The sequence below is a fragment of the Mesocricetus auratus genome, unplaced genomic scaffold (assembly GCF_017639785.1).
Source record: "Mesocricetus auratus isolate SY011 unplaced genomic scaffold, BCM_Maur_2.0 Super-Scaffold_100007, whole genome shotgun sequence".
Classification (NCBI taxonomy): Eukaryota; Metazoa; Chordata; class Mammalia; order Rodentia; family Cricetidae; genus Mesocricetus; species Mesocricetus auratus.
The window spans coordinates 61,248,887-61,271,717 of record NW_024429191.1 but is presented as its reverse complement, the minus strand read 5'-3'; the positions used below and the strand labels follow the sequence as shown (position 1 = coordinate 61,271,717).

General features: G+C 50.6%; 3 protein-coding genes across 4 annotated transcripts in view; 1 reads left to right on the top strand and 2 right to left on the bottom strand.

Moving 5' to 3' along the window:
- The window catches only part of Unc45b (unc-45 myosin chaperone B), a 28,232-nt gene extending 24,604 nt beyond the window's left edge, over window positions 1-3,628 (bottom strand). Inside the window, exons 1-4 of the mRNA XM_040749303.1 lie at window positions 3,498-3,628; window positions 3,072-3,239; window positions 2,588-2,624; window positions 1,791-1,966 (exon numbers count right to left, since the gene is read on the bottom strand). Of these exons, the coding sequence (XP_040605237.1) occupies window positions 1,791-1,966; window positions 2,588-2,624; window positions 3,072-3,239 (381 nt within the window). The 5' untranslated portion in view covers window positions 3,498-3,628. The remainder of the gene's footprint in view (window positions 1-1,790; window positions 1,967-2,587; window positions 2,625-3,071; window positions 3,240-3,497) is intronic.
- Window positions 3,629-4,518: 890 nt separating this feature from the next.
- Window positions 4,519-15,090, top strand: Nle1 (notchless homolog 1). 2 transcript variants are annotated; one of them, XM_005077079.4, is made up of 14 exons: window positions 4,519-4,593; window positions 6,936-7,187; window positions 7,284-7,427; window positions 8,290-8,507; window positions 9,223-9,302; window positions 10,023-10,099; window positions 10,208-10,305; window positions 10,576-10,768; window positions 11,119-11,254; window positions 11,389-11,435; window positions 12,374-12,576; window positions 14,020-14,179; window positions 14,266-14,336; window positions 14,809-15,090. In XM_005077079.4, exons 1-14 carry the CDS (start codon window positions 4,534-4,536, stop codon window positions 14,819-14,821), a joined length of 1,752 nt encoding a protein of 583 aa, XP_005077136.3. In that variant the 5' UTR covers window positions 4,519-4,533; the 3' UTR covers window positions 14,822-15,090. The 2 variants fall into 2 exon arrangements, with proteins under 2 accessions (XP_005077136.3, XP_040605236.1); XM_040749302.1 differs by lacking the exons at window positions 4,519-4,593; window positions 6,936-7,187; window positions 7,284-7,427 and adding an exon at window positions 7,477-7,612.
- A 1,160-nt stretch (window positions 15,091-16,250) lies between these two features.
- Fndc8 (fibronectin type III domain containing 8) lies at window positions 16,251-22,705 on the bottom strand. Its single transcript, XM_005076946.2, has 4 exons — window positions 22,392-22,705; window positions 18,416-18,785; window positions 17,457-17,693; window positions 16,251-16,722 (listed from the first exon to the last, which is right to left on the bottom strand). Exons 1-4 carry the CDS (start codon window positions 22,601-22,603, stop codon window positions 16,570-16,572), a joined length of 972 nt encoding a protein of 323 aa, XP_005077003.1. The 5' UTR covers window positions 22,604-22,705; the 3' UTR covers window positions 16,251-16,569.
- Window positions 22,706-22,831: the final 126 nt, after the last annotated feature.

Genomic DNA, 22,831 nt, shown 5'->3' with positions numbered 1-22,831 from the left:
ACATAATTTCTGTCTACTCTTCATGTATTCAACTCAGAAAATATTAGATATATTCTGGACCCCAGCACATCCATTCATTTATTCACCGAGCAAATGGTAACCGGGACCAGAGAAATGTCTCAGCTGGGAAAGGCATTTGCACAGCAAGCTCGAGACCTGAGATGATCCTCAAGACCCTCATAAAGGTGGGGGGACCCGGGCAGTGGTGGCACACGCCTTAAATCCCAGCACTTGGGAGGCAGAGGCAAATGGATCTCTGTGAGTTTGAGGCCAATCTGGTCTACAGAGCAAGTGCCAGGACAGGCTCCAATGTTACACAGAGAAACCCTGTCTTGAAAAACCAAAACATATAAATAAATAAAAAAAAAGGGTGGGGTGAGAGAGCCAACCTCTATCTTCTCTGACATCCACAACCCCTCATAATAATAACAATAATAATAAGGATGCTAATACTAGTTTCAGGGTTTACTGAACAACCACTTTATGCCAGGCACGGTTCTAGATGTCAGGGACAGGACAGTGGACAAGCAGCTGGAATGGTAGCCCACTCCTTCAATTGCAGCACTTGGGAGGCAGAGGCAGATGATCCCCCTGTGAGATTGAGGCCAGCCTCTCTACATAGTGAGTTCCAGGACAGCCAGAGCCACATAGAGAGACCCTGTGTCAAAAGAAGGAGAAGGAGAGGAGGATGAGGAGGAGGAAGAAGAGGAAGAAGAGGAGGAGGAGAGGAAGGGGAGGAGGGAAGGAAAGAAAGAAAGGTGAACAAAATCAATTCTGTGACCCACAAAGCTCTCAGTCCAATTAGTTACCATCATTATCAAGTATAATCACCACAACATCTTTGGAAGACATCAGCCCAGTTTTAGACTCTATCTCATGGGCTATCAACCACCAGACGTGTCAATGGAGACTAAAGTAGAAATTTGTCTCCAGGCTTTCAAGCATCCCGCCAAGCAAGTGAAAACCGTTCTGTCTTGGGGTCTAGACCCTCTCACGTCCCACCCTATGCTACTCTGGATCTTTCATAATGTGGCCTAAATGATCATCCAGCCAGCTCCATCTGTGCCTCCTAGAGCTGAGAGCTGCTCCTCCCTCCTTCTGGCCTGGGAAGGCTCCTCCCCTACCCACCCCTTGTGTCATCTCCCCCTCTGTAACATTTCACAGCACTGAGTCTGCACTCTGGACAGTGTGCGGTGGTCCAGTCACAGCCGCTCCAGACACACAGGAGTTACTGAGTGTCTGGAGAAGACGGTTGAATGAATTATTGCCCTCCTGCTCTTCCAGGAGGAAGCCGAGAGGTCCTAGGGGTCAATCAGAAAGAAGTCAGTAACTGAGCCAGGGGAGGATACAGGGCTCCTCTTCTCTGCCTCAAGCTCTCCATGCCTTGTCCACATTCCCAGCAAAGATCTCATGTTTCCATGGACTCTGACCCTCTATCCTTCATTAGTCTCCCTGATTCCCAAGGATTCCAGAACCTCTTTGTCCACATAGAGTCACGGCGTAGACTCACTAGGTGACCATAATTCCCGTTTAAGGTTTCCATCTGAAATTTAAAGGAACTGTAGCCGTGGGTAGATTGTGCCCTCACCCAACACCACAGCTCTCTCATCTCTCACGGGTAGGTGTGCTTGCCCCGATATTCCATGGACACTGCCCATGCTCCATGCTGTCTCCAGCTTGCCGTTGAAGGGGCTTGGCTAACTCTGTCATCACATCTCAACCTCCCTAGCCCATCTCCCCCTATGAATAGGATGGAAGCAGCCGAAGTTCTCTGGAAGGGCCCAGTTTACCTGCTCCTGGATACTGGTGTTGAGCCTCCGCAGCGTCTCCTGGAAGTTCTGGTTCCTTGGCTCGAGGGTAGCACAGCGTTGCACATCCTTGAAGGCCTGGTCCAATTTGCCCAGATGTTCGAGTGCCTGGCATCGCCGATACAAGGCTTTGATGTCAGCAGAGTTGATATCAATGGCTACAGATGGGAGACAGGCAGATCCTCAAGGGGCGGGGCTACAGACTGATGTCCCTATTCCACGGCCCAGGAGGGATGTCTTCCTTAGAGATACCCATTTGAACTTTCTGGCTCATACCATCTTTTGATAGGGAGAAGGATCCATAGTCTCAAGGTTGGCAGAAAGCGTCCAAATCCTCTCCCCCTGCACCACTCCCAGCACACACCCCAACTTCTATCTGATTCCCAAGGCGTCCTCTGCCACAGGATTCCTATCAGGGGCCCATCTGACTGGTGCTTGTATATCTCCTGAAGTAGGGTACCCGCCCCTTCCCCATCCTTTCTGAGGTAGCCAGGCAACTCCGCCAAAAAAAAAAAACTCCCTATTCCTACCCAAACTCCTCCCTGTCCTTTTGTCCTCTTATCCTAAGTCTGGCCCTGGAGCCCCCGAGGTGAAACGAAACCCTCTCTCCCACCTGGTAGCTGTCTTCCCTGGGCTAATATTACCAGATGTTTCATTCCCTTCTCCAGCTGGTTCTTGACCATCAGAACCCACAGACTGTTATAGCACCTCCAAACAATGGCAGCCAGGCCCACACTCCTGTGCAGGCATGCTGGGTGAGAGGAAAGTGTGGCACTCACCTCTGGAAGCATCTGAAGCTGCCTGGGCATAGCTCTCCTGAGAAACCGGAATGAGAGACTTCATTAGTGGGGGCCCAGGGTAGAGACACGTCTCCTAAGTGAGGGGAGAAGTTATCTGGGGAGCTACAGGTTATCAGAGGCTCAGGATGCCCTCGGTGCCTGGTACAGAAAAGCACAGGCTTTGGCATCAGGCAACCCCAGGTTTAAATGCCAGCTCCTCTACACCTGGGAGAGTTTGGCCAATTCTCCATGCTTTCTGAACCTTGGTTTCTTGACTGCAATATGGGAAGGGTAAGAAGGGCTGTCACAGGGCTGCTCTAAAAAGGAGTGGCCCGACAGTGGCCTGGGAAGTTAGAAGCACAGTTTCCAACTTAGGGGGTCAAGATGGCACAGTGAGGATGATGACTCATTTCTATCAGGCCATGACGACCTTGTCTCCAGCCTTAACTGCCCTCAGCCCACCCATGCTGCCCTGTGCCCAGACCATTTTCAAGCCACAGGCTGCCCGATTCCGGTAGAGTGTGGCCAGTAGGGCCTTGTCCTTGGTCAGCTTCAGGGCCTGGCTGTAGCTCTTGGTGGCTGCCTTGTAGTCTTGACGCTGAAAATGCTGGTTCCCTTCCTCCTTCAGTTGCGCTGCTTCTGCCTCTGCCATCTGTGGGAATACCGGCAGCCCTGGGTGGTCAGCCTCTTGCTGGGTACCCCGGGCAGGGCTCTTGGCCTGAGAACCAGAGCCCCAGGCTTCCCTCTCCACAGTGTAGGGTGGAGATTCTGCCTGGAAGGGATCCACTCCAGCACCCCAAAATCCACTGACCACCCCCCAAAGGACATTGGTATTTGCTTGGAGCTTGACCCCCATTGAGAGGGCTGTCAGAGTCTGTCTGTCTCTTTCAACCAGGTAGGTGTCACCCACCTTCCCTGCAGCCTTCTCCTTGCCCAGTCGTCTCCCAGGGATGCCTCCTCCTAGGTACTGCTCCTGAGCTCCGCTGTCCACCTCAGCCAGCTTCCTTTTGCTGCTCCCAGCCCCCACCCTGCAGACTTTATCACCCCAGCCAGCAACTCCAGACTATATTTGGCCACAGGGGCAGGTGCTCCTGGAGGCTGTCATTGATACAGGGCCCTCCCCCTGCCTGGACTGAACATAAAGGGTTGACTACCCTCTGACCCTTAAGCACCCCATTCAGGGGCAGACTTTGGATTCACACCTCAAAGTGTGGGAGAAAGATCCAGAAGAGACAGGAATTGAGAGACCTGCCCTGCCTAGGCAAACTTGTAAAGCCCCTTCCCCACCTCCATCCCAGATAAACAACCAACCCCATCTCTCCACCCTCACCCCCCACCACCACCCCTGCCCCCCCTCCAGGCACACATACTACTGCTATTTTGGGAGCAGAGTGACAGCTGAAGGACTGATAGACTTGGACACACAGCAGCTGCCCAGGTCCCTCTAGAGACTTCCAGAAAAGCCTCTGTGGAGGGAGGAGGAGTGCAGAGTGGAGGAAGATCCCTTCTCTTCATACTTGTTCACAGTGCCCTGCGTTTGCTAGGAAGAGCCTGCTTTTGCAAAGCCCAGCAGGACTTGCTGACTTGGCGTGTGAGTGGGCTGCTGTTTGAGTGCCATTGTCTCTGTCCCTCCCTGTCTGCGTTGATGAATAGCCTCAGCCTCCCACCTGGCTGTGACTCCAATGGATGCAGGCTCTCTTCCTCTGCATCAGATGCCATTCTCCTGGGGCAAGGACTAGGTCAAACCTGGAATTCCCTGTCACCTTCCTATCCAGGTCCCTCCCAGGACAAGAGGAGGCTCCCTCTTCAAAAGTAGCAACATCATGGCAGAGGGCTCTCTCTGGGAGCCGGCATTGTTTGCTTCTCCAAAGCCAACTTTAAAAGGATATCTTCACCAGAGAGACAGAACTCTCCTGTCCTTCAGTGTCTGCTCCTGGAGGTCAAGGATGTTGCCCAGGAATTTCTATCAGCATTCCAGGTACAAAGCCTGGCAAACAGTGCCCTGGGTATGTTTTCTTCCTTCCTTCCTTCCTTCCTTCCTTCCTTCCTTCCTTCCTTCCTTTCTTCTTTCCTCCCTCCCTCCCTCCTCTCTCTTTCCTTCTTTCCTCCTCCTCCTCCTTCTTCTCCTTTTCTGTCTCCTTTTATTTTCTTTTTATTTTTTGAGGCAGATTTCTCTGTTGCCTTGGAGCCTGTCCTGGATCTCAATTTGTAGACCAGGATGGCCTCGAACCCACAGAGATCCCCTGTCTCTGCCTCTCCAGTGCTGAGATTAAAGTCGTGTGCCACCACCACCAAGCCTGGGTGTGTTTTCTAAATGGATGGATAGATGCTATCTTCATTCTTATGCTTTGCTCCACTTACATCTCCTCTCCCCTCACCTCCCATATTTTTCAAAACACACCTGAAGCCAGGCGGTGGTGGCACATGCCTTTAATGCCAGAAATCATACTCAAGAGGCAGAAGTAGGTGCATCTCTGAGCTCAAGGCCAGCCTGGTCTACAGAGAGAGTTCCAGGACAGCCAGTGCTACACAGAAAAACCTTGTCTTGAACTCCCCCCCCCAAAAAAAACCCACACCTGAGAGATACTGAAGAAAAGCCACAAATGGGGACATGCACAACAGCTTCTGCAAGTAGGGCTGTGACTCCTAGTCCCACCTATCTTGCTTCCCTATTGGCCAACAGTGCTTTATTGACATATACACAGGACTTCCCGATCAGGTACTCCTTATTATCGGTCATGTCCCCTGGTGTTTAGGAGACACAGAAGAAATGCTTGTGGAATGACTTAATCAGGAACTAAATGAAGAATCCCTTGGTCCAAAAACTAGCAAAGCTTTGGCTCTGTAGCTTTTGGACCAAGGGACTAGGAGTCTAGGAGTACTCTGGGAAGGAGAAACACAGGGAGTCACCATGTAGCCACATAGGGGTAAGAAGTCCAGACCTTTTCTCCGGTAAGAGAAATACTTAGAATAACAATTATGGGGTAAATACTTAAGTCAGAGATAGCCAGTAAGAAATCAAGCAAATGGCCAACAGCTTCATAATTAATCCAGCATCTTTTTTTTTTTTTTTTGGTTTTTCAAGACAGGGTTTCTCTGTATTGTTTTGGAGACTGTCCTAGAACTCACTCTGTAGACCAGGCTGGCCTAGAACTCACAGAGATCCACCTGCCTCTGCCTCCCAAGTGCTGGGATTAAAGGCGTGCGCCACCAACGCCCGGCTAATCCAGCATCTTGCGTGTTATTTGGGGACTACAACGTGGCAGAGCCCAGGCGACTGGTAGGGAAAAACCAAAGCGGCAGACAAGAAAAAGGCTTCTCTCTACAAGTGCCAGAATGCTTGGAAAACGCAAAGCAAGAAAGACGATGTCCTAGGAAAGATGTCCTTGAGTGAACCCATGCAAAGTTCCTAGAACGATATTAGGCAGAGAACAGACGCTCAATTCATTTTGTCAGATGAATGAATGTATGCATGAATGAGCATATTTAAGGCAAGACATGAACACTGTGCATTGGTTCCCACCTGGGTCTGTGGAGGCTGTCACAAAAGAATATGCCGGTGGAGATGGACTTTCTCACTGTTCTGGAGTTGAGAGTACAAGGTCAAGGTGCTAGCAAGATGGGATTCTGGTGAGGCTCCTCTCCCCTGCTTACAGACAGCTATCTTCTGGTGAGGCTCCTCTCCCCTGCTTACAGACAGCTATCTATCTTCTGGGTTTACATGACTTCTCCTCTGTGTGTGTCCAGTAAAGGCGGAGGTAAAGAGAAGGAGAATGGAGGGACCCAGAGTACACTTTGGAGGCTTTTCCTCCAGTGACTCCATCTGCTAGGGACTTAACCTTTCTGGCCTCCTTCAACTTTTTTTACTTTCTTAGAAGCTCTGTCTTCTTGTGACTTATGCATGAGGGGAGTGGAAACTCAATTCTGTCCATGACAGCTCCAGACAGAATAAACTGGGGATGTAAAAGGACAGATACAGGAGGGGGCCACACCTTGAAAGCGTTCAGAAAAAAATGCCAAGACAGCTGGGAACGTTGGCCCATCCTGTAATCCCAGCATCCAGGGAGGCACAGGCACAGGATCACGGAGCTCAAGGCCAATTTAGGCTACACACCCAAAGCCTATCTTAAAAGCAAGCAAGCAAACAAGTAAACAAACAAACAAACAAACAAATAAATAAATAAATAAGTGAAATAAAAAACACAAACCAAGCAATAAACTAGGTTTCTGCCTCAACCCAATAGTTTTCCTGGTTTGGATTTCCACCACAAGAGAAAAGGAGCTGCTGCCTGGACCCCAGCGCTCTGTGAGCTAGGCGGGCAAATCAATTAACTTCTTTGCGTTTCAGCTTCCGTGGTCTGCTAAAGTCGGCAAGAGTCGCTGTAATGAAGAGTGTGAAAGACCGCAGCCTGGGAGGGATGGAGAAGAAAGCGTGGAGGGAAGTCTCCTGATGACTCCGCTTGCACTCCAGCCTGACTATCTCATCCGAACACTAGAGGGCACTGTGGCCGGCGGCTGCTCCGCGACACGAACGCGGCGCTCCATCCCTCCTCCTCGCTCCTCCTCCACGTGGGGACGCAGGATGGCGGACGCTGTGGCGGTGGGTGTACGCGCGCACAGGGCGGGGACGCTGGGTCTCCGCTTGGGGTCCTCAGGGTGGAGGGGGGACTGATCGCCTCCCGCCTTGTTTGTGCAGGACGAGGCAGCGGCGGGCGACGTGCAGCGGCTGCTCGTGCAGTTCCAGGATGAGGGTGGCCAGCTGCTGGGCTCCCCGTTTGACGTGCCTGTGGACATCACGCCGGACAAGCTGCAGCTCGTGTGCAACGCGCTGCTGGCCCAGGTGAGCACTCCGAGTGGAAGCCGTGGTGTTTCCGGGACCCCTCCCCCCCACACACACTGCTCACCGACAGTTGGTGGCATGGGTTGGTCCCTGGAAAAAGGTTCTCCACGCCGACACGCATGCAGACAGGCTATATTTTGAATTCTTCTGATTTAGTATTTCATGACTCCTTGTCACAGCCCAACGTAAGTATCCCCATTATACAAAGATGCCCAGCCAGATTAAATTATTCGCCTGGTGATATGCAGTAGTTGTTGAATTGAGCATTGGAGCCCAGATCGGTCTGACCAGATTCAAAACCTGTGCTCTTAACCTTTCTGCCCGTGTTACTGATGTTGCCCTCTGTTGGGGAGGAGTGACAAGCTTATAGGTGCAGCTGGTGGACCCCCACCCCCACCCTCTTACTCTACCAAACCTTGGTCTGCGTTTTTTAACCATCCCTTTGAATATTCGTTTTACAGGTGCAGCATAGTGTTGGTGTTTTACAAAACAGTACACGATACTCATCCTAGACCTTAAAAACACCAAGAACCTGAATTAGTCTCAGGGTTCGGGTTTTGAACCAATTGCTTATTTGCACCAAGCATTTTGTTAAATCCACCAAATGGGGATATTAATGGTTACTTCCCTATGATCTGAGATGCAGATAAAGAGCTCCAAAATTCTGTGAGTGGCCTAGGATTGCTCGTTAGCAACTTAAAAAGCTCGTGCATGTGGGGAGTAATGAGGTATCCCAAGCACGGCGGCTGGAAGAAGACAGCCTCGTCCTCCCCACAGCTCCGAGGGAAGCTGGCTTTCCCCAGGGCAGAGGCTCACCCTCCTGGGGCAGAGTTGCCCTTTACTCCTTTTTTCTTGCCCTCAGGAGGAGCCCTTGCCCCTTGCTTTCTATGTCCACGATGCTGAGATAGTGTCCTCCCTGGGGAAGACGCTGGAGTCGCAGTCTGTGGAGACAGAGAAAATCGTAGACATCATCTACCAGCCTCAGGCTGTCTTCAGAGTCCGTGCTGTGACACGGTGCACCAGCTCGTTGGAAGGTCACAGTGAAGCAGTCATTTCTGTGGCCTTCAGCCCTACGGGAAAGTAAGTACATGGGCAGAATCACTGGGATGGTGCAGCCTCTGACTGGGGTGGAGAGAACCCTCCGGAGTTACACTACATGGGGTCTTTCTTAGGCTGCCTGTCATAGACTTGAGGTCTAGACTCAAATTGCAAGTAATAGATTTTCTTATTAGGGTTTAGTCCACAAAAGCTAAGGATTCCTGCCTGGAAAGAGTCTGTTTTGGATCTCTGGAGATTTGAGTTGCCCCTTTCTTTCCAAGCTGTGTTACTTAAACAAGTCATATTTCTGCATCTGTAACTTCCCTATAGAAATGAATCATTTCTTCTCACAGTACTCCAAGAATATGAACAGTTGAGCTGGGTGTGGAGGCCCATGCCTTCAATCCCAGCACTTGGGGTGGTGGTGCACACCTTTGATCCCAGCACCAGGAGGCGGAGGCAGGTGGTCTACAGAGTGAGCTCCAGGACAGCCAGGGCTACACAGGGAAATCCTGTCTCAAAAAAGAAAAAATATGTATGAAAAACCCTGCTTATGACTGTAGCCGTTCCTGTCAGGAAAGAAGTGAGGAGTAGCCTCCTGGGGTCTTTTCTAGGTGGCATCAGTGTCCCTTTCTCCTTCTCAGGAGAGGAGAGTCTGTCCCCCAGAAGATGGTTGGCTAGGCAGCAGGCGTGCACATGTGCAGTGTCTCAGGGTGGGCCCCACCTCTGCAGCAGTCAAGCGGCCTCTCTTCCCCAGGTACCTGGCCAGTGGCTCCGGAGACACCACCGTGCGCTTCTGGGATCTCAGCACCGAGACACCGCATTTCACATGCAAAGGTCAGTTTACATTTAGCCATTTAAGGGATTTTAACGAGTGCCAAGTGGTTAGCCGTAGCTTCTGGTAGGACTCGGAAGAATCCAAACCATTGGCATCCTGTTCCTTAGAAACGAGCAGCAACTGGACCAGTGTGGTGGTTGGGGCAGGATGGGGAGCGGGGACAGCCTGACTTAGAGTCAGCCTCCTCTGCCACAAGCGTTTTCAGACTTTAGCATAGATCAGAATCACCTGGAGGGCTTGTTGAACTACAAGATGCTAGCTGGGTCCCTAACCACTCCCCGCACCATCCACACCCCACATTCCCCAGCAGCTCAAGGGTGGGGTCTGAGTACATTTCTAAGAGGTTCTGGGTTCTGCTGCTGGTCTGGGGACCACATAGAGGAGTTCACTGCAGGGTATAGTCACTATCTATTCTTTAGTTTTTTTCATCTGGAGAATGAGGGTGGCTCTTTTCATCCTAGAGCTGATGTAAGAAGGGACAGTGTGTAAAGAAACACCTGTCCCATATGTCAGGTACGGACTTTAGAAAGTGGCCGTGCTGCCCACAATAAGCTGCACAGCTGTAGCGCTTGGGCTGTGTTTTCTCCCTTGCCTCTCCTTCAGTTCAGTTCATTTATTTGACAGTTGGTTAAGGAGGGTTTTCAGTGTGCCGTACGCTGCTAGGCACTGGCAAGAGATAAAGATGAATAGACTGTCTCCCTCCCCTGCTTTATTTATAGGACACCGGCACTGGGTCCTTAGCATATCCTGGTCCCCAGATGGCAAGAAACTGGCCTCTGGCTGCAAGAATGGCCAGGTAGGAGACATCTGGATGAATGGGCAGAGAATGACCTCCGGGATCGTGAAGAGTGTGTTGGGGGGTAGCCGGGTTGTAGAAAGCGTTTTATGAGCTTCTGTCCTTCAGATTCTCCTGTGGGACCCAAGCACAGGGATGCAGGTGGGCAGAACCCTGACTGGCCACAGCAAGTGGATCACAGGCCTGAGCTGGGAGCCCCTTCACATGTAAGTGACGGCTGAGGCATGAACTGGAACATAAGCTGCCCCCTTCCCCTGCTCACTACAAAGACATTTTCTGGAGAGAGTGAGAGAAGCATCCAGGTGTCAGTCACAACTTGCTTGGCCTTCCATGGCCACACCCCTGCTGCTGGGAGGTGGCTGCTCACCTTGGACCTGAGCACAGCTCTGCTATGCCGTCAGAAAGCTATCACGAAATTGTCCTCGGCCTCTGAGTCTGCCCGGTTAAACCTGAGGTTGCATTTCCCCCTTCACCAGGAACCCTGAGTGCCGTTATGTGGCCAGCAGCTCCAAAGACGGCAGCGTACGAGTCTGGGACACAACCGCAGGTCGCTGTGAGCGCATCCTCACCGGGCACACGCAATCAGTTACCTGCCTCTGCTGGGGAGGGGACGGGCTCCTATACTCTGCTTCCCAGGACCGCACCATCAAAGTCTGGAGGGCCCATGATGTAAGGACTGCTGGGATTCAGAAGCCGGTCTCCTGGGTCATGGGTGCCGGTCACAAACCTGGTATCAGTGAGTCTGGTGTTTCCAGAATTATGTTAGGAGTCCAGCCAGTGCTTCTGGAACAGCAGCTCAGTGGTTAATACTTCAGTGTTGTGGGGATTCTGGGTTGTTGTAGAGTTCAATGAAGAGGCTCTTGAGCCTCCAGGTTTGACTAAGGCGACCGTGCATGAGTGATGAATTCTTGGGTTCCTGACTCTTGTCCCGCGTTACCCATCCCACGGTGGGGGTATGATCTCTCCCCCTCATCCTATGGTGTGTATGTGCATGTCTGACCTGCCTCCTTCTGCCCTAGGGAGTGCTGTGCCGGACTCTTCAAGGTCATGGCCACTGGGTGAACACCATGGCACTTAGCACAGACTATGCCCTGCGCACAGGGGCCTTTGAGCCTGCTGAAGCCACAGTGAATGCCCAAGACCTGAAGGGGTCCTGTGAGTGAGGGGGCAGGGGAGCAGGCTGCCTGGGAAGGAGCCAATTCTTCGGCCTAATGGGCGAGTGTCTAACCAGTCTTGTCATCCCCCTCCCCCGCCTTCCCTCTCCCCTCCTCCCCCCCATACCTGCACAGTGAAGGAGCTGAAGGAGAGAGCATCAAGACGCTACAACCTTGTGCGGGTGAGTATGTGCCACCAGCATGCAAACCCAGCCCAGGACATTTGGGGGGTGGAGAGGGGATGAGGGGATTCCAGACAGGGTTTCTCTGTAGCCCTGGCTGTCCTGGAATTCGCTTTGTAGACTAGGTTGGCCTTAAACTCAGAGATTCGCCTGCCTCTGCCTCCCAAGTGGTGGAATTGAAGGCGTGCTGTACTACTGCCTGACCTAGGACTCTTTCTCATCTGGTCTCAGAAACTCCAGTCACTTGGGCCTGTTCCTTCTAGCACCCTAGCTCAATGTTTGTATCCCAAAAAGTTGTTCTTAGTCATCATTCTTTATAATCTTTAAGTCTTAAAAGGCTGGGCATCGTTTAACCTTTATTATCTTATTTACTACTATTGTCTCTTTTTTTTTTTTTTTTTTTTGGTTTTTACGAGACAGGGTTTCTCTGTATTGTTTCGGAGGCTATCGGTCCAGCCCGGCCTCGAACCTCGAACTCACAGAGATCCGCCTGCCTCTGCCTCCCGAGTGCTGGGATTAAAGGCGTGCGCCACCACCGCCTGGCCCACTACTATTGTCTCTTATTTCCTTTGTTGTTTAAGGAACACATTTACATGGTCTAGGGTTCAATAGATACAAAGATAATGAAACATCTCCTGTCACAAAGTCATGCATCCCTTCTGGAAGCATCCAGCGTTACCAGTATGGCAGTTCATGCACTCAGTATACAGGGGGGGGTACAAAAGCCATTCACTTTTAGCACCATTCTGTATGTTGGTTTGTATCTTAGGACTCCTTCCACGCCTGTATGGAATTCCTGCTCCTTATGGGCTAACCTGGAATTTCCTGTGAGCTTGTGTCCCTTCCAGGCCTCATTTCCCTGCTTCTGGCCTCTGTTGCTATGTAAATAGCCAGTATCGTATCAGACCACATCCAACATGGTGTGCTTTCTTGCCCAGGGCCAAGGCCCAGAGAGGCTGGTATCTGGCTCAGACGACTTCACCTTATTCCTGTGGTCCCCAGCAGAGGACAAGAAGCCCCTCGCGCGGATGACAGGACACCAGGCCCTCATCAACCAGGTGCTCTTCTCTCCTGACTCCCGCATCGTGGCCAGTGCCTCCTTCGACAAATCCATCAAGCTGTGGGATGGTAGGACGGGCAAGTGAGTGCAGGGATGGGGGCTGTCCTTGGTAGCAGTGTGGCATGCCATGAGCTTGGTGTACCCACTTAGTACTTGTGTGGTGCTGGTGGAGTCCTCAGCCCATGCTTCTCTTCCACATACACTGGACCTGGATTAGTAGGGTGACATCTTTAGGGCCAGCACTAAATGTTAGGGCTAGCCACAGGACCAGGGATGCAGCAGCAGCCCTGGAGAAGGTGAACTGTGTTGTTCCTCTTGTGTTGCCCACATACTGGTGGCACCAGCATTTCTTAACAGAAATGCAAAGTGTAGGGGTCTAGAGAGATGACTCAGCAGCTGAGAGCATGTACTGCTCTTGCAGAGGACCCAGGTTCAATCCCCAGCACCCACATCAGGTAGCTTACAGCCACATGTATCCAGCTTCAGGGAGGATCCTATGCCTCCGACCTCCACAGGCACCCACAGTCATGTATTTATTTAGAAATAAAAATGCATCTCTTTTAAAGGTTAAAAATGCTGGAGGGGGCTGGAGAGATGGCTCAGTGGTTAAGATCACTGGCTGCTCTTCCAAAGGTCCTGAGTTCAATTCCCAGCAGCTCACAGCCATCTATAGTGGGATCTGATGCCCTCTTCTGACACATACAGATAGAGCACTTGTATACGTAAAATAGATAAATCTTTAAAAATGCAAATGTGGACTCCAGATCTTATGAATCAGGGTCTGCATTTTGTAAGATCACCTGGTGATTTGTCCTGTCAGCTAAAGTCTGAGAGGTCCTGGTGGTGTGAGAGGGTGTGGTGCACCAGCCATTATTGGGTTGGAAAAGAGGCGTGTGTATGGGAGCAGCAGAGAAGGAATGTTTGTCATTATGTATTTTCACATAGTTCTTTGAAATGATAATTCAGTTCCTTTAGGAAGCCAAGAAGTAATCTGCCTTTAATCCCAGCACTCAAGTGGCCTAGGCAGGTGGATCTCTGTGAGTTCAAGGATAGCCTGGGACCAGAGTGAGTTCCAGGACAGCCAGAGCTACCCAGAGAAACTGTCTCTGAAAAATCAAAAGGAAAAAAGCCAGTAAACTGCATCCCAGGCCTAATGGCTTATCCAGACATCACAGCTAGATGCTATTAAGTTGAAAGCTGCAGCTGGGCCTGGCCTACTGTTTCTCTGTGCCACCTGTCAGCTGGCACCTGTTGTATCAGGGGACACCGGGCAGATGGGCTAAGCAGGTGGCACATTGGGTTTTCAGACGTGCAGAGTTGTACGAGTCTGGAGGCTTAGCAGGAGGTAGCCTTAGAGCAACTTAACTGGAGAAGTTTTACACAGTAGTAATGGCCAGTGATGATTAAAATGGTCTAGCATGGGCCCAGGCAATGCTAGCAGGTAGCCAAAGTGGAGAACCACTGTTGTGAGTATAGAGGACATGTAGAAGATCTAATATCTGTTGCTGGCTTCCCCTGGCTCAGGTACTTGGCTTCCCTTCGTGGCCACGTGGCTGCTGTGTACCAGATTGCCTGGTCGGCTGACAGCCGGCTGCTGGTCAGTGGCAGCAGCGACAGCACACTGAAGGTGTGGGATGTGAAGGCCCAGAAACTGGCCACAGACCTGCCTGGCCATGCTGATGAGGTATGCTTGCCCGTGGGGGATGGGATTAGCCCTCGCCTTGACTCTTGCCCTTACTACTCCACTGTCCGACCTCTTCCTCCATTTAGGTATATGCTGTCGACTGGAGTCCAGATGGCCAGAGAGTAGCAAGTGGTGGGAAAGACAAATGTCTCCGGATGTGAGTGGGGGCGTGGTAAAGACTGGGATGCTCAGTTCTCCTGGCCTCTGCTCTTTGCCATGGCATGGAATTGGGGGGGTGCTCTGGAGGGAGAGTGTGGAAGCCAGAGTCTCCATGGGAGGTAGAACTAGGGGTTATGGGAGACCCTGGGGGAATCTGCAGGTCTCCACAGTACAGCAGTAGTTCACTGTTAGGATATCAGGCTCTGTACTCGTGGACCCTGCGTTCAGATCCTGGTCTAGACAGGAGGGTCACAGAGGAGAACACTGACACCTAAAGCACTCTGCTTGTGACAGCAACTTGATGTTTGGTGGTGGGCACTGCAGGATCACGGGGCAGGACTGAGGGAAGGAGAGAGGTGCCTGAGGGGAGGGGCAGGTTGTGGGGTGTGCACAGCTGAGTTACAGAGCTAGAGCAGGTGCCAGGCTCTTGACAAGGCTTAACATGGATCCCTCCCATGACTCCCCCACAGATGGAGAAGGTGAAGAATTCTACAGCTTCCTACCTTACCTGGACTCAGCCTCTGCCTGCCCTGCCAGAGATCTAAGAATGCAGGTGGCCATCTGCCCAGGACAGGCGGTCTACATGTGACAGTCATAGGAAGTTACAACATGGAGCTAAGCCCTGGCCACTTCTGGCCGGTACTGACAGCAGTGGGAAAGCCAGGCCTCTGGTCCCCATGTCCTTTTTCCAAGTGTCAGCTGTGCAGGCCCACACCCTCAGCCGTGTGGCCAAATAAATAGCATATTTTGCATCTGTGTTGCAGCTTCTTGTTCTAGAACCCCCATGATCAGTTGAGGACTCTGAAATGTGCATCTGGCCCTTCCCTTGCACTGAATGACGGCAGTCCACGCACCCTAGCTACCCTTCCTGCCGCTTCACTGGTGGCCATGGGAAAGGCTAAGGCTGTGCTGTCTGGTCACGCTGGCCATGTTCCTGTTTGCACCACATCCAGAGACTGTTCTTAGCCTGCTCACAAGGACTCTGGCATTAGAAAACAGAGTCTTGCCTCTGCCTCTCCTGGCATTCTGCCTGAGGCCCTGTCACATCCCAGCACTGTGCTAGGCCCTCAGGCTAGAGAGGAAGGCCAAGGCCGTCCCAGAGGACTCACCTAGAAGGGGGCAGTGGTGTGGGACACTAGCTGATATGGGCACAGTGTGATGAGGATCTAGGCTTTCTGAGGACTTGGAAGGAATGAAGGATATTCCAGGATTTCAGACCTTGACTGAGACGCTTGCCCTGCAAGAACCTGCCTTCATTTTTGTCTTGCTGTAAATAGTTAGTGTTGGCTCAGCACTGGCTGTTCATGGTCTCTAGTCGTCTGTGGGAGGCATTTCTGGGTCTGCCCACTACTGGATCCGAATGCTTCCTACCTCTATTTGGGGCTTTTTCTGTTTTACACATCACCCAGCTGTGGTGGTCAGCCTCCCCTCACACATAAGAGTAGGACTGCAGGGGGCTGGAGAGATGGTTTAGCGGTTAAGAACACTGGCTGCTCTTCTAGAGGTCCTGAATTCAGTTCCCAGCAACCACATGGTGACCCACGGCCATCTGAAATGAGATCTGGTGTTCTTTTCTGGCGTGTAGGCAGAATACTGTATACATAATAAATCTTAAAGAAAAAAAAAAAAAAGGACTGCAGAAGAGGTACAGGGAACCACCATCTGCTTGGTGTCAGGCACTTTTGTGTCACAGTGACCCTGAGCCTGTGCCTGAATGGCCTCTGGAGACAACGACCTGTTTGTACCTCACAACAGGGGAAGAGCTAGGATTTAGTGGTCATATTCCCCCAAAGCTGGGCTCTTAGTGAGTGTCAGCCTGTCCTTATTCTCATACTAGACTGTTGGTTCTGACAAGAGGCTAGTCCTCTGGCTCAGCTCAGGTTATGACAACAGGAAGTAGGCTTTCAGGGTATTGGATGGGCCTTCAGTTCTTTAATGAGGGACCCGGAACCAGCCCAGGTCAGGGAGGAAGGAGGGCACCTACCAGCTGTTGGGACAGTGGCTGAGCCTGACTCAGCCTAAGGTGTCTCTAGGTGAATGGGGCTCATGTCTATCCTTGACCCAGACCCAAGGGTGAGATTCCAGTGCATCTCCTCAGGCCCTTGGCTAACAGGGTAACTAACAGTTCTTTGGCTTGGTGCATGGTGGTACAGTACATCTCATAGTTCTGGTTCCTGAGGACCCAGGGCCAAGGCTGACAGTGGGCAAGGGATAACCTCGACCCACACCTCCTAATATGGATATAGGTATTCCAGATCCTCCAGCCTCCGCATCTCTTCCATCGCCATGGACACGGTTCTCCTCTGAGGTTGTTTGCGCTGCACGGTGATCTGGATGGGATTGTTCTCAGGAAAACTGTTGAAGTCAGTAGGTACAGTTGCAAACTGAAATAAAACAAGCACCCTCAGGATGCTCTCCCAGGCCAGAGCCCGGCTCCTCACTCATCTCCATCACCCTCCTGCTGCTAAGTGAGACCTTAGCCCCATGCAACACAGTCATTGTGGGGTTCTCTACCCTAGGTCCCTGACACAGGCAAGCTGTTCCTTTTGGTCTCTTCCCCTTTTTCCCTCAATTCCTGGCCCGTTCATAATTATTGGAATTGAGGTATATGCGAATTCATGGCTTTGGAAAATGAACACTGTGGCAATAGTGCTACAATAAATCAGTTTGCATTTCTTTCTTTTTTTTTTTTTTTTTTTTGGTTTTTCAAGACAGGATTTCTCTGTGGCTTTGGAGGCTGTCCTGGAACTAGCTCTTGTAGACCAGGCTGGCCTCGAACTCACAGAGATCCTCCTGCCTCTGCCTCCCCAGTGCTGGGATTAAAGGCGTGCGCCACCAACGCCCGGCTCAGTTTGCATTTCTAATGGGCCCTGAACAGCTTAACCTCTAAACCTCCCAGAAGATGGCAGTCTGGAATTACTGTTTGTGGATCCAGGTATAAGCAAGCAAGGACATGAGACTGGGAGTGGGGGGGGGGGGGGGTTGTCCCAGCCTCCTGTTTGGTCTTCTGCTTGTAGTTTCTCACCTATCTGAGCCAATGGTTCTGTCCTTCGGAGCCTTAGTTCTCTGGATCGAATTGCCCTCCCTAGCCCCGGGCCCTTCTGCTACCAGCACTTACTTTATAGGGCTTGCACCACTTTCCTACCCCCGCTGTGTTGGCTGCACGGACAGTAAGGCAGTAACTCGTGTTTGGCTTCAGCTCCATCAGCTTGACAGTGGTGCCCAGGATCTTGTTGAAGATCCAGGGGCGGTTCTTGACCTTGGGCATCTCCTTGTCACCCTGCTTGGTTGCCTCCTGCAGCAGGACCTGGTAGAAACTGACCTGCTGCTTGCCCACAGCATAAGTCCAGGAAATCTAGGGGAAAAAGAGAACCCAGGCTTCCTCAGATCTGGCCTGGCCCTTGGGGATAGATAGATCACAGTGGCACTTCCATTCCTGGTCCAGGTCTGGAGGAAAGTGCAACCACATGCCCAACAGCCCTGCCAAAGGGAGGAGCTCTACCCACCGATCCACCATAGGGTGCTCCTCGGCCCATAGTCCTAAACAGTCAGGTCGGCTGAAAGCTACCTATGGAAACCATCTTTTCCACCTGCAGAGTGCCACACAGCAACTAAATGACAGACTAGAAGTCTGACTCAACACCAGGGACTTAACCATAGTTTCCATTGCCTGGAACTATTTGAACAACGCACACTATCAGGCCTCCTTCAAACCCTGTAGGGACAGAGCCTGGTAGTTTAAATACTGGCGAAGTGGCCTGAAGGAGCATGACTGTCAGCTGCACTTGGTTAGAAGCAGAGGCACAATGAGGCTGATACTCCTACAGTTCCCAGTTCCAGCCATTTGGCTCAACTGGAAGTAACCTTTCTCTCTGAATTCCTGAGAAACTATCTGAATCTCCTCCGTATTGAGCAGGCAAGCAGTGAGCCCATTTCATCTTCTACGAAAGTTCCATAGACACCCCTGCCCTCCTTTCTTCCGTAACCATGAATTGAAGTCCAAATGCAGTGGCAAGACCTTCACACTCCCCATGCCCCCCACACACGCCGTAAGCCTTCCCCAAGAGAAAAGCATACCACAGCCGTGGAATCACCAACAGTGTGTTCACAGATGAAGGGGGCCTCTGGCACATCCATGACCACAGAAGATTCTGAGCGTGTTGAAGAGGTGTCCGTGTCCAGTGCAGGGTTGTCAAGGTCCAACAGGCCCCTGGGGGCCATCTGGCCCTTAGGTGAGAGAGGGCAGATGGCCAGATTCTCTTTTTCTGTGTTCTTGGCCAGCGTTGATAAACTGAGTTTGTTTAGCTCACCCTCCAGCATCCCTGCAAAGAAGCTGCTGTTGGGCTGAGTCACGGCCAGTTTGACGGGATTCAGCAGAGTGGATGATATGGGGGACATACTAGTGTCATCTGAGCTGTATTCTGAATCTTCCACTGGCATCTGCTTCCTGGAGTAGGAAGGATATGGACATCAGATGAAGGAGGCCACCCCAACCCATCCAGCTTGAGGAGCCCTGAACACATGACCTGGGGGCTCACTCTACCAGCATCCCCAACTGTGGAGCAGCTTGGAACACGCTACATATAAAACTAATAGTCTATATTATGTGTAATATGTATATTGGAGAAATGTTCTTGTTGTGTTGTAGCACAAACACACTTGTAATCCTAACACTCAGGAGGCTGAGGTGGGAAGATCAGAAGTCCTAAACCAGTCTGACCTATATGGTAAGACCCTTGACTCAAAAAAGAATGAAAACACAGCAAAACGAAACAAACAAACAAAAAAAAAAACCCTTGTTCCCTGTGGTGTTTTGAAGAGAATGGCCCCATAGGCTTGTATGTTTGAAAGCTTAGTCACCAGTTAGTGGAACTGTTTTGAAAGGATTAGGAGGTGTGGCCTTGTTGAAGGAAGTATGTCACTGTAGGTGGGGTTTGACATTTCAAAAGCTGGCACCAGGGCTGGAGAGATGGCTCAGTACTTAAGAGCATTGGCGGCTCTTTTAGAGGACCTGGATTCAAGTCCCAGCACTTACATGGCAGCTCACAACTGTCTGTAACTTCAATTCCAGGGGATCTGACACCTTCACAGACATGCATGTAGGCAAAACAACAATGGGCATAAAATAAAAATAGGTAAATCTTAAAAAAAAAAAGGACGGGGCACCAGCCCCCACCCTGCCTGCCATTTGAGGATCAGATGTAAGCTCTTAGCTAGTGCCCCAGCACCACACCCGCCTGCCGCCATGCTTCCCGCCATGATGATACTGGCCTAGACCTCTAACTGTAAGCGAGCCCACAGTTAAATGCTTTCTTCTGTAAGCTGTCTTGGGCATGGTGTCTGTCTCCTCACAGCAATAAAATAATAACTAAGACATCCCCCATTCTTATGGTTTCTTTTTAAATTAGGGGGTATTTTAGACACACACCAAGAGTAACACATTACACTTTTATTTACTGTCATCCAGCTTCAGAAATTAAGACATTGGCATTACTAAGACCCCTGGATGCTTCTCTTACACTACATATCCTCCAATAGACACAGCCAACAAAGTAAGTGTTTGTTTATTTGTTTTTCATTAAGTGTTGTCTTAAGCTTGTTGCACATGTATATTAACCCAAGGCATGACTTATTTGTATGTCTTTAGACACTGTATAAATAACAGGCAACCTCCAGCACATACCTATCTAAAACTTGGGTTTTGCTCTGTGTTGTGTTTTGATCTGTCTGTGCTGATACATGCAGCAGAGGCTTCAGCCATTTTGTCCATATTATGTTTTTTTTGTGACATGAATATTTGCTGCTTTTAACTTATTTTATGTGTATTGATGTTTCACCTACATGTATGTTATGAATGTATACCACATGCATGCAAAGACCAAACAAGGGCATTGGGTTCCCTGGAACTACAGTTACAGATAGTTGTGACTTCATGTGGATGCTGGGAAGCAAACCCTGGACCTCTAGAAGACCATCCAATGCACTTTAGTGCTGAGTCATCTCTCCAGTCCCTATGTGGATATGTGTATTGTTGCTACTCTTTGCTATTAGAAAGAAAACAATGACTTGCTCTGTCTTGCTGATGAACTGCACCAGTACAAAAAGAATAGCTTTCAAATTCTTAAAAACAGCAACTTTGATTCATACATACACATAACTCAAACTAAACATCACAGACTGCCCCTTCCCCTGTGATAGGCTCCGGGACTTCTGATTCTCTGTCTAATCATTATTATCATTCAGGTTTCTACCAGCTAAGATTTCCTGGTCTACAAAGAGGAGCCAATCTAAATTAGTCTGCTCCAGGTTCCCACTTGCTGTTTGCTTTTGGGCCATATGAAGCTCCCTCCCTGGGCTCTAACCCACCAACCTCCTGAGAAATCTGGATGGGTCCAGAATATCCAGCCCTAACCCCAACACTAGTCCTTGAAGGACATTTGGAGTAGATGTTCTTTAAGTCCTGTGTTTGTAGACTGACATGTAAGGATGCTGACATCATTTATTCAGACTGTCCTAAGGATCTGTATCTCAGTCACCTACTGGATCCAGGTAGTGGGGGCACATACCTTTAAACCCAGCACTTGCAAGGCAGAGGCAGATAGATGGGTCTCATGAATTTGAGGCCAGCCTGGTCTACAGAGTGAGTTCCAGGACAGCCATGGCTACACAGAGAAACACTGTCTCAAAAAAAACAAAACAAAAACAAAAACAACAACAAAACAGGGTTCCCTACTGGAAACGCTGGTGCTAAAGGGTCCTAGAAGGCTACTGGATCCTGGACTGCTTGCTGTAGACACCTCTTTCCTGACTTCCATAGCAGGCCTGCTGGATGGGTGTTAGCCAGTGAACTTGGCTGAGACCAGCTATCTGAGCAGTAGAACTGGGATTTGAACTCAGGACTCCTTCCCTGAGATCCCCCCCCCCCCAGTAAATCATGAAGTTTCCTACAAACAATGGTCATTTTAGCCAGGTCACACTAGCTAATGGTGACCTAGAATGAATACATACCTCTCTCTAATCTAAACCAGCACAGTTTGTGGATCCCAGTGAAAACTAAAGTATGGGATTTTTTTTTTTTTTTTTGGTTTTTCGAGACAGGGTTTCTCTGTGGCTTTGGAGGCTGTCCTGGAACTCACTTGGTAGTTCAGGCTGGTCTCGAACTCACAGAGATCCGCCTGCCTCTGCCTCCCGAGTGCTAGGATTAAAGGCGTGCGCCACCAACGCCCGGCGGGACTTTTTTTTTAATTATGAAGGATTTCAAGACTGGGGCTAGAGAGATGGCTCAGTGGTTAAGAGCACTGGTTACTCTTGTAGGGGACCTGAGTTCAATTCCCAGCACCCATGTGGTGGCTTGAGACAGTGACAGCATAGCATTAAACTAAGACCAGGGCCCATTCATGGGTCACTACGATTGAAACTGTGTACTATTTACTCACTCATCACCTTGAAAGCCATTTCCCTGGAGATCTTCCTTAAATGTCACCTTCTCTAAGAGGTCTCCCTTCCCTGCACCTTGTCTCAAGCTATACCAAGCTCTCTGAAATCCCCTCTGGTTTCTCAAGGTGTCCTGTGACAGCATTTATCAGGCTGGGCTGTACCACCACCCTCTTTACTGCCTGATGTCCCCCACAACCAACACCACTCACGCTAGGCCTGGTGTTCTTTGAAGGCAGGGACTATGCTTTCCAGCTTTGCATTCCCAACTTAACCCCGGGTTCTATTTCTCACGGAGAGGCATGAATTTAGTGTCATGAACAAGGGGGCAAGTGGATCTCAGGCAGATGGGGGGCAAGGACTATCCAGTGGGAGAATTGAAGGGGAGAAGCCTGGGATGGGGCCGAGCGATGGTGGTGAGCACCTAGCTGAACAAGGAGATCCCTAACTAACCAATCCAGAAAGATGTCCTAGAGGGGGCAACACGCATGTGCTCAGAACTGACGTGGGGCACAGGGGATGCATGGGGAACCTGCTTCTTGTTCTTCCCTGAGGGACCCCAGGGTGGGCTACAAAGCTTCCCCAGTCTTTGAAAGGAGTACCCAGAACTGTGTCTTACATGGCATTGGTGGCGTCTTCTTCTAGGTAGTTGACCAAGCTGCGTCTTGAGGAGAGCGGCAGGCCTTTGGTAGCCATGGGCCGGTTCATAAACTTAGGGTTTGGACAGGGCTTCGGCAGTTGGTCAACCACATTTATAATGTTGAGCTTTTCCTTCTTCTTCGGTACAGCGTCCTCCCCGTCCCCCACTTTATAGAACACCTCTGTTGCCATGTGGTGTGGGTGGGATCAGAGCCGTCACCACCGTGCAAGACAACCAACTGGCAGGAAGCAGAGAGAAACTGAGGCAAAGGTCCCACCCTTGGTTTGGGTGGGATGGGTGTCCAATGAGCTGACTTCACAATCGTCCCAGAGTGTAACAATTAGGGGCCAGCCTCCCCTTGATGTGAGGTTTGCTGTGCAGCTGGACAGACCAAAAGACTGTGTGAGCGGTGGGGAAGA

Coding starts and splice junctions, on each gene's coding strand:
- Fndc8 (XM_005076946.2), bottom strand. CDS start 22,603: ATGGCAACAGAGGTGTTCTATAAAGTGGGGGACGGGGAGGACGCTGTA. Junction 18,786..22,391: donor GAAGACGCCACCAATGCCAT/GTAAGACACAGT, acceptor TTCCTACTCCAG/GAAGCAGATGCCAGTGGAAG. Junction 17,694..18,415: donor TTGGTGATTCCACGGCTGTG/GTATGCTTTTCT, acceptor TTTTTCCCCTAG/ATTTCCTGGACTTATGCTGT.
- Nle1 (XM_005077079.4), top strand. CDS start 4,534: ATGTTGCCCAGGAATTTCTATCAGCATTCCAGGTACAAAGCCTGGCAA. Junction 7,188..7,283: donor GGATGGCGGACGCTGTGGCG/GTGGGTGTACGC, acceptor TTGTTTGTGCAG/GACGAGGCAGCGGCGGGCGA. Junction 9,303..10,022: donor ACCGCATTTCACATGCAAAG/GTCAGTTTACAT, acceptor CTTTATTTATAG/GACACCGGCACTGGGTCCTT.